This window comes from Vicia villosa, linkage group LG3, assembly GCF_029867415.1.
Source record: "Vicia villosa cultivar HV-30 ecotype Madison, WI linkage group LG3, Vvil1.0, whole genome shotgun sequence".
Lineage (NCBI taxonomy): Eukaryota > Viridiplantae > Streptophyta > Magnoliopsida > Fabales > Fabaceae > Vicia > Vicia villosa.
In genome coordinates, this window is record NC_081182.1 from 46,857,809 (window position 1) to 46,866,429 (window position 8,621).

The following is an 8,621-nucleotide window of genomic DNA, read 5'->3' on the forward strand; positions in this document are numbered from 1 at the left end:
CAGATTTGAGCGGATACCTTCAAAATCGTATCTCAATTTCATAAGAAACTGATCTCGTTTAGTAGTGTCGTGAACTGTTTGTACTGTACTTAGGCCTTCGATACTTAAATTTGAATAAACTATATCAGTGTATTCAGCCCAAAGATTCATGAATTGAGAGTAAAAATCAGATATAGAGAGACTTTCCTGTTTGAGATTAGCTATGTCGTGCTCAAGTTGGAATCTTCGGGCTGCATTGTTCTGACTATAGATTTTCTTCAAGTAAGCCCACATTGTTGCTGCAGTCTTGTATGGTCGAAGGTTCAGAACAATGTTGGGATCAACCGAACCAATGATCCACGACATGATTTGAGCGTCTTTGACCACCCATTTAGCATGTTCAACCTTATCTTTGTCTTTGTTAGGGGCAGGAGTTGTTTCATCAACATGACCCCATAAATCTTTTCCTTTGACATATAAAGAGAATTGGAATTCCCAAGCTGAATAGTTTTTGCCATTAAGGCGAACCATGAAAACATCTTGTTTTTCTTTTGACATTGAATCGAAGAACATTGGAAACACGAGATGGAAATCTTGATTGGAAAAAAAAAAAGGGGGAAAAGAACAAGACCGGGAAATTCGAAGCTGAAAGACAAAACTAGAGAACAAAGACTAGATTTTGGATCGTGACATGCTCTGATGCCATGTCAAACTCAGATTCTATGAGTGAAAACTGTGTATTCTTCCCTTGGGAGAATTCTCATATATATACACGTTAAATTACAAGATAAATGGGCTATTCTTCCTAATAAATCAGAAACTGCCATATATACATTTATGCAGTTTATTATGCTAATTAACACTACTAATTATATTCTAATAAATCAGATAGTGCAGTATAATATACATTTATGCACAAATATTCTGATTAGTAATTATCATAAATGCAGTCATTAAACCTATTGACAGTTGCTAGGTGCAAAATTTCTAATTGGGATTCAATCAGATTTATTGCAAATTGTTTAGCAATGTTTGTGTGATTTATTTGATGGTTGTTGAACATTAAGTCAGAGTTAAATGGATATTTAAATTTGAACTTAAAATATAACAAATCATATATTTTGTTGGAGATTTTTATGGGCAAATCAAATCCAACAGATTCATCTATTATTATAGATAAATTTAACCAAAGGAGAAAAGTCTATAACACATTGCTATTTAAGTGGACTCAATTCTCATGTTTGATATGATTTTTTAGCACTAGGATTCAGTTCTTTGTGCTAGGATTTTTGAGTCTTATATTCCACTCTAATCTATCATAAGGATTAGTGTTTAAACTTGTTTGTGTATATCACACTATTGCTTCAGTAACTTGGCATAGTTGTTGGTTTGTCTTAGTTGAGTTGTAAATTCAACATTGTGTTAATGGTTAAGTTGATAACTTGATATTAGTGATTGAGAGAAAATGAGAGGGGTCCTCGTATTTAGGGGGAGTCCTAAATAGAAGGTTACTAGGATTTGGAAAAGGCATTGAACATTATGGGGATGTTGTTCCTATAAGACTAACTGTACTAATTCGAAGTAATGAATTTCCTTTCTGGGATAGAGTGTCCTCTAGACATAGATGTTGTTTCACCGAACTGAATTACCAATCGGTTGTGGTATTTTATTGTTTGCTGCATTGTTATTGTTGCTGTTAATTTGATGTCATACTGGTTTATCAACTTGGACCTGTTGTTTCAACATCGTGTCCAATAGTTATCTCCTTAGGAACAAAAACCTCCCCCGTAATTAAATATCGAGTTTTTCTCGCACCTGCCCCCATTTAATTCTAATTTTCCCGATTAATTTAGAGCGAGGTGGCCGGGTCTTGGTGGGGCCGAATTAATTTGCCATATCTAAATATATTTAGATTAGTGGTATGAAATGGAATGAAAAGAATTGTTACATAATAAAATTTCATTGTTTGAATTTGATAATAATGATGGAAGTAGGATGGAATGGAACACGACGAAACACATTTCATCTCATTTTATTCAATCCTCCATTTTTTTAATTCCATTTAGAGTGTATGCAATGAAATATGACATTTTTAAGTTAGTATTACCTTCTTTTTTTATATAAGAGACATTTCACTTTTTAATTACATTTGACTGAATACATTAATTATTCAATAAATCTAAACAAATGAATAGTCTATAGTATTATTTTAAGTTGCCACATGAATAAATACAAGTCACCTCAGCATTTTTAAATAAAAAAACAAAATACTTTTTAAAAAATTATTGAAACTTGAAAAAAATATTATAGAAACTAAAATAAAAGTAATATATACTAATATGGACTAAATGCATAATTTAGCTACAAAGAACTAGACCTCAAGTATGAGTTCTATGTTTTGCATTTTTACATTTCAACTTTTTAACATTCTAGTATGTATAACAAACAAAATATTATTGATTTCGTACGGTACTAAACACCAGATTCGTCTTGTGGTTTATATTTTACTAATAGGAGGTGGTATTATTAAAAAGGGAAGTGCTTTTAATATTTTTAAAATTAATATGTGCGAGAGGCCCAGAAATAAGAAGAAAAAAAGTGGAGGCCCAGAAATAAAACCGGCTTTCAAACAACAAAAAAACACAAAGCCACGCTCTATCCTCTTCTGTTCTTGCTCGAAACTGTGTTCTTACACATGTGCTATGGAAACTTCACTTTGTGTTCCTTCTCCATCTTTCACTGCATTCAGGTACCTTCAATTCTTGATTTTTTTAAACTCTCACTTCTCAATTTTACCATTTGCAATGGCTTGGTTAACATCTTTGTTATATGTTCCACAATTAGGACAAGCAAAGAGCTTCCCCGTGTGCTTTCCCTGCACGAGTTCAAAAGAATAACATGTTTTTCGGGTTGTAATCAAAGACAAAGTTACAATGAAAACGTTTACGTTATACCTATTCGGACCATGTCTCGATTCTGCATTTCAAGAGCTTTCCCTAGGTCATTGGAACTTGGAGGGACAGGACCACTACATAGGGATGCCCATTCACCTACTAATGACCATCAGAGGTGATTCAACTTTCTTCTATTATTTATGTCGGTTGTATTTTAATGCCTATTGACCCTGAAAGTTCCTTATTTCACATATTCAGCAGCTTTGAGAAAGATTTGGAAGAATTATTTGGTGAAGTAAAAAAAATGATCAAGATGGGGAAGAAAAATGACGCCGTAGATCTTCTTAATGCGAATTATGAAATGGTGAAAGAGAGGCTTAGTGTAGGAACTAAAGGAATAGAAGAAGCTGCTATCTTGGATATACTTGCACTCGGTTACATGGCTGTTGGAGACTTGAAATTTGTTGGTTATCTATTGAATTTGGTATTTTTTTTCCTCCACCGTCCGTTTCAGTCATTTTGATTTCTTGTTAGGCCGGTGTGCCATTAGTTCAAGTTTCAGAATCTGTATCATGCATGAGTATAGTAATCAATGCATTTATGTGTTTTCTGTATTGTCCAGTTGAAAGAAGTTGTTGATACTTTAAAGGATGATGAACCACATCTAAGTTCAATACTTATGCATATGGGAAGTATGTATGCGAGATTGAACAAGTTTGAAGAGTCTCTAGACATGTATCAAAGGGCTGTCTGCATCGTGGAAAAGATTTACGGTGAGGGCATTTTTCCGTTAGTTATGTTAGTCTTGATCTGATATATTATTTACCTGCAGTTAATGGTTGCTGGTATTTTGTGTTGGTTATTTGTTTGATTAAAAGACTTGTGGAATTTTCTCGGCATTTTTCAATTGGGCATATGTAGTCTAAATCATAAGCTACTTTAAATGTTTTCCATACATTAGCGGAAATTATCTGTCTATTGCTGTGTTCCATTTTTTAAATTCTGGTATTCTCAATATGATTATTCTTTTAGGTAAGGATAGCACTATTCTTGTCACACCCCATTTGGGTATAGCAAAAGCTCTTGGTTCAATTGGAAAAGCCACAAAAGCAATAGAGATATACCAACATGTAATCACACTTTTGGAATCAAATAAAGGTGCTGAAAGTAAGGATTTGGTTGTACCTTTACTTAGTCTTGGCAATCTTTTACTGAAAGAAGGAAGAGTCAATGATGCTGAAAGTCGTTTTACTAGGTTAAACTTCCTAATTTTGTTTTCTCCTTCCATATTTTGTGCTTTGGTTCTGCTTTTTTCTATATTAACTCGTATTTGTTGTTTTTTATAGGGTTCTAAGCATTTACACAAAAGTATACGGAGAAAATGATGGACGAATTGGAATGGCTATGAGTTCCCTAGCCCAAGTAAAGTGTGCTCTAGGTAACTTCATAATCATACTCTTCTAATGTCTTTTCTTCCCGTGTCCATTTGTTTACCGATTGCACAGTTACCATGAGTGTAGGTTAGAAGTTCTTTCAAGTATAATGGATCTTGTACCATGTAAAATAATGGTGGAATAAACACGTTAATGCACACGAGATGTTTATTTGGTGTTGATAGAAAAGTATGATTGGGTATGCAAAATAGTAGAAGCTTGATGTTCTCTGTGTATTTCTGTTTGTTCCCCCAAAAGCTAAGCCATATATGAAACTTAAAGTAGTCATGCTTTTGTTCGCTCTTTAAATGGAATCCACGCATGGTTACCCAATCGAGACTCAAGTCATGAATTGGAAGAAATATTGATGTGCAATATATTTTTGTAGGGAAGTCAAGTGAAGCAATTCATTTATTGAAAAGTGCTCTGAAGGTCATGCAGGATTCAAATTACATGTCACCAGACAACAGTATATTGGAGAAAATGAGGGTAGATCTTGCTGAATTACTCCATACTTCTGGGAGGTAAGCTTTATAAACTTAGTAGGATCAAATGATTGAAGTACTTTTGGCATTTAAGAATAAAGTCAGACAACTAAAAGTAATTTTTACGACCCGTCCCGTTTGTATCTTTAGAAAACGTAATGACTTTGCTGTATCACTAAGATTAAGATTTGAAGAAATAAGAACATATTAAGCTATTTGATTGAAACTTGATACATATGTGACTAAAAATTTATTGTGTTTGGTGGTTTCTGTTGTTTTACTTCAAGAGGACAAGAAGGCAGAGAGATATTAGAGGAGTGCCTATTGATCACAGAGAAGTACAAAGGAAAGGAGCATCCTAGCTTAGCAACACACATGATGAATCTCGCAACTTCGCACACACGGTCAAAGAATCACGCTGAGGCAGAGCATTTGCTGAGAAGAAGTTTGCAAATCATGATAAAGCATAAGGGAACCGATGATCAGTCCATCAGCTTCCCTATGTTGCAACTTGCTGCCACACTATACCATTTGAAAAACGACGAAGAAGCAGAGAAACTCGCCCTAGAGGTTTTGCGCATCCGTGAAAAGGCATTTGGAGAAGACTCTCTTCCTGTCGGGGAGGCTTTGGACTGCTTAGTCTCTATTCAAACCAGACTTGGTAAAGATGACAGAGATTTACTGGAGCTAGTTAGAAGGATCCTGAGTATCCAAGAGAAAGGATTCGGATATGAGAGCGAGCAAGTTTTGCTTACCTTGAAAAAAATTGTATACTATTTAGATAAGTTAGGGAGAAAAGATGAAAAGCTTCTTCTGCAGAGAAGGCTATATGTGCTTAGGAAGAAACATAAGCACATGGATCATCACTAAATTGGTATAATATGTTTATAATGTTTGCAATATTGGAAATAGATGAGTATTAGTTTTGTTATGAGTGTCACCCTCCCTTCTAAGAGTTGTATTCATTGCGTTTTGGAGATGTATTTGACTTCATAAATACATACATGCAAGTAAATTGAAATTGTCGCTTGTACGAGAGTGACGTGCAATAATTGAATGGAGCGTTTAGGTACTATTCAGTATTCATCTAAGTTGTTTTCTTTCTTTATTGGAACAAAAAAATAAGAGTATATTAGATTTGAGTTTTTCTTTAGTTTTACCTTTTGATTTTTAAGTAGAAAAATGACACGATATTTTTGCTATTTAAACACACAAGGTAGGGTAAATATTTAGTTATTTGAAAAAAAAATGATATGGTGCGTCCCATTCAATCCATTGAGTTTTTTGTCTGGAAATAACTGTAGTTATGTACCTGTAAAGTTAACATTTTAACATTATTTATATAACGAACACAATTATAACCGATTTGTATGAAATGTGGGATATCGCAGATTCGAATCTGCGCTCTACAGAGAGCTACCAAATGAACTGGGACCATGTACTTCAAATTCTTCTTACCGCTTTATATTAATCCGAAAGTAATGAATTAATCAAAGTAGTATTTGTCAAAATGAAAATTTATTAATTAATATATTTAATGTAGAAAATTTATTTATTTTACTTTAATGAGACAAGACACAGTCGGTAACTCCAAAAGTATATGACAAGGACATGACATCAAACAAAATTGTCCATGGATCTCTCATATACGAATATGAATCTTTCTAACATGTTTCCGTGCAAACCACGACTCATCATCGTAATTAAGCGAGGCGAATCTTTCTCTCCATCTCTGTCTTTGCGTGTATGTCACCTTTAATTTAATCACTTATTACTCCTTTATCTTTCTTTGCTTTTATATTCTCTCATCCATTCCATGAATCTATAGAATTCGTGTATGTTTGGATTGGTTTCATGAAATCACCTTGATTCTGTTTAAAACTCAACGTGAATCCAAACATGTATTGAGATTTCTGCCACTACACTCTTTTCTCCTTTGATTTGGCAGTTTTAGGTCTGAGTCAAGCTCATAACAATACAAATTCTGGAAGTTGACTTCTCTAGTCATTTATTCTATCATAAATATCAAACTTCTTTACTATCTTTAGTACCTTTCATTCACATGTATCACAAATTATCAACTTTCATTATGATGTTGATCTTGCATTCATGTTTTAATTTATCTACTGTTATAACTAAGTTGATTAATTTTTTACTGATTCACCAGATGCTGTGTTTATTAAAAGTTGCTTCTTAAGTTAGGTCATTACTTTAAGACCAAGAACTAATGGCAGATTACCGGATTCCGAAAAAATTAGTATCTGATTGGGAACCTAGCAATTTAATTAATCATCCAATTCAGGCCGATTCGGTTTGCAAGCACCGAAAACTAAATTCTGATAAGCTACCAGATATGAAATGGTGGCTACATGTGAAGAGTGATATGGAGTGTGAAGCAAATTATTCCTGCAAGACTAAAGAGTTTGGTGCGTTCTATGAGGAATTTCTCGATGGAAATGTTAAGAATGGGGAAGATCAGTCGATCATTGACTTTGATGCTCTTTCTTATATTGGAAGTGATAATTTATCGGTAGATCAGCCGTGGAATGTATCTTCTACATGTATGAAAAACAATGATAGCAGGATGCGGAAAATTGAGGCTTCGTTGAATAAAGATTTACGTTGTAGTCCCAAGAAGAAAGATCAGAAGGAGTTTGGGTTTTCGGATGGTCATTTTATGGATTGCGATGTTTCTGACTTCTCAGTCTCTGAGAAAACGACAACATGTTTGATGGGAAACGAGAAACCTGGGCCTTGGTGGCGCAATGCTGGAAAAGATGAATTGGCTTCTTTGGTTGCTCAGAAGTCACTTGAGCATGTGGAGAATTGTGATCTCCCTCATCCTCAGCCTAAGCATTTTGGGCCGAGATTTTCAAAGGGTGTTGATCATGATAAGATAAAATCATCGTCAATAAACCAGAAAGCCGAGACTTGTTCTTCCAATGCAGATGGTTATACATCTGGAACACCTAATTCTGGTTGCTCTTTTCAGGATTCAGACAGTCACTTCAGGTAGTACTACTACATTGAAATTCTTTACATTTTTTATTTATTCAACACGTGAATTCATGTCTTATTACTTTAATACTGTTTAGTAGAAATTTCATGATTGTGCTAAATTAAACTTATTGTCAACCATGCTGCTCTATTCGTTCAGTTCTGGCCAGATCAAAGATACCGGTTCAAGCAACAAAGATTTTCAAATAAATTCTGAGAACAGCAGCATTACCGAGCTGTTAGAAGCATTGTGTCATTCTCAAACAAGAGCAAGAGAGGCTGAGAAAGCAGCGCAACAAGCCTACAACGAGAAGGAGCATATTGTGAGTCTTTTCTTCAAACAGGCTTCTCAGCTCTTTGCATACAAGCAGTGGTTCTACATGCTGCAGCTTGAGAACCTCTGCCTTCAACTCAAAGACAAAAACCAGCCATTGCTAAATCTCTTTCCACAAAGGGGAAAGCACTTTAAGAAAAATCGTTGCAGATCTGAAAAGAAAAAGATTAGTAACAGAAAACATGGAATTAGAAAATGCGTTGTCGCGTTTGCGGTGGGTTTAAGTCTTGTTAGTGCAGGTTTGCTTCTTGGTTGGACCATGGGATGGATGTTTCCTTCAAAATGACATCTTGATTGAGACACTGACTAAGGTTGTTTGAGTTATTCTGTTGTGATGATATGATTCAAAATAGTATGTATATGTTATGTGATGCTGTCCATTGTTTCCATTTCCATCATTTGTAAATATTTCTCGTTGGTTGAGACCTGTTACATGTATATATTTAAAGATGACATTTGTGTACAAAGAATGTGTCATGCTTTTGAAAATTTTCCAGTA

At 34.5% G+C, this 8,621-nt stretch overlaps 2 protein-coding genes across 5 annotated transcripts; both read left to right on the forward strand.

Annotated features, from left to right (window-relative positions):
* Nucleotides 1-2,594: 2,594 nt before the first annotated feature.
* LOC131661286 (uncharacterized) lies at nucleotides 2,595-5,722 on the forward strand. Of its 2 annotated transcripts, none has more exons than XM_058930760.1 (8): nucleotides 2,595-2,728; nucleotides 2,824-3,048; nucleotides 3,132-3,357; nucleotides 3,496-3,646; nucleotides 3,906-4,128; nucleotides 4,220-4,311; nucleotides 4,695-4,830; nucleotides 5,079-5,722. In XM_058930760.1, the coding sequence occupies exons 1-8, from the start codon at nucleotides 2,682-2,684 to the stop codon at nucleotides 5,659-5,661; spliced, it is 1,683 nt and encodes a 560-aa protein (XP_058786743.1). In that variant the 5' UTR covers nucleotides 2,595-2,681; the 3' UTR covers nucleotides 5,662-5,722. The 2 variants fall into 2 exon arrangements, with proteins under 2 accessions (XP_058786743.1, XP_058786744.1); XM_058930761.1 differs by having other exon boundaries at nucleotides 3,135-3,357.
* A 655-nt stretch (nucleotides 5,723-6,377) lies between these two features.
* On the forward strand, nucleotides 6,378-8,621 carry LOC131661287 (uncharacterized). Of its 3 annotated transcripts, none has more exons than XM_058930764.1 (3): nucleotides 6,378-6,535; nucleotides 6,959-7,803; nucleotides 7,949-8,621. In XM_058930764.1, the coding sequence occupies exons 2-3, from the start codon at nucleotides 7,019-7,021 to the stop codon at nucleotides 8,406-8,408; spliced, it is 1,245 nt and encodes a 414-aa protein (XP_058786747.1). In that variant the 5' UTR covers nucleotides 6,378-6,535; nucleotides 6,959-7,018; the 3' UTR covers nucleotides 8,409-8,621. The 3 variants fall into 3 exon arrangements, with proteins under 3 accessions (XP_058786747.1, XP_058786748.1, XP_058786745.1); XM_058930765.1 differs by lacking the exon at nucleotides 6,378-6,535 and adding an exon at nucleotides 6,549-6,745; XM_058930762.1 differs by lacking the exon at nucleotides 6,378-6,535 and having other exon boundaries at nucleotides 6,755-7,803.

Bases quoted from the DNA above. Each gene is read 5' to 3' on its own strand.
- LOC131661286 (XM_058930760.1), top strand. From the start codon at position 2,682: ATGGAAACTTCACTTTGTGTTCCTTCTCCATCTTTCACTGCATTCAG. The intron at 2,729-2,823 runs GTACCTTCAATT...TTCCACAATTAG, and splicing joins CCATCTTTCACTGCATTCAG to GACAAGCAAAGAGCTTCCCC. The intron at 4,312-4,694 runs GTAACTTCATAA...ATATTTTTGTAG, and splicing joins CCAAGTAAAGTGTGCTCTAG to GGAAGTCAAGTGAAGCAATT.
- LOC131661287 (XM_058930764.1), top strand. From the start codon at position 7,019: ATGGCAGATTACCGGATTCCGAAAAAATTAGTATCTGATTGGGAACCT. The intron at 7,804-7,948 runs GTAGTACTACTA...CTATTCGTTCAG, and splicing joins GATTCAGACAGTCACTTCAG to TTCTGGCCAGATCAAAGATA.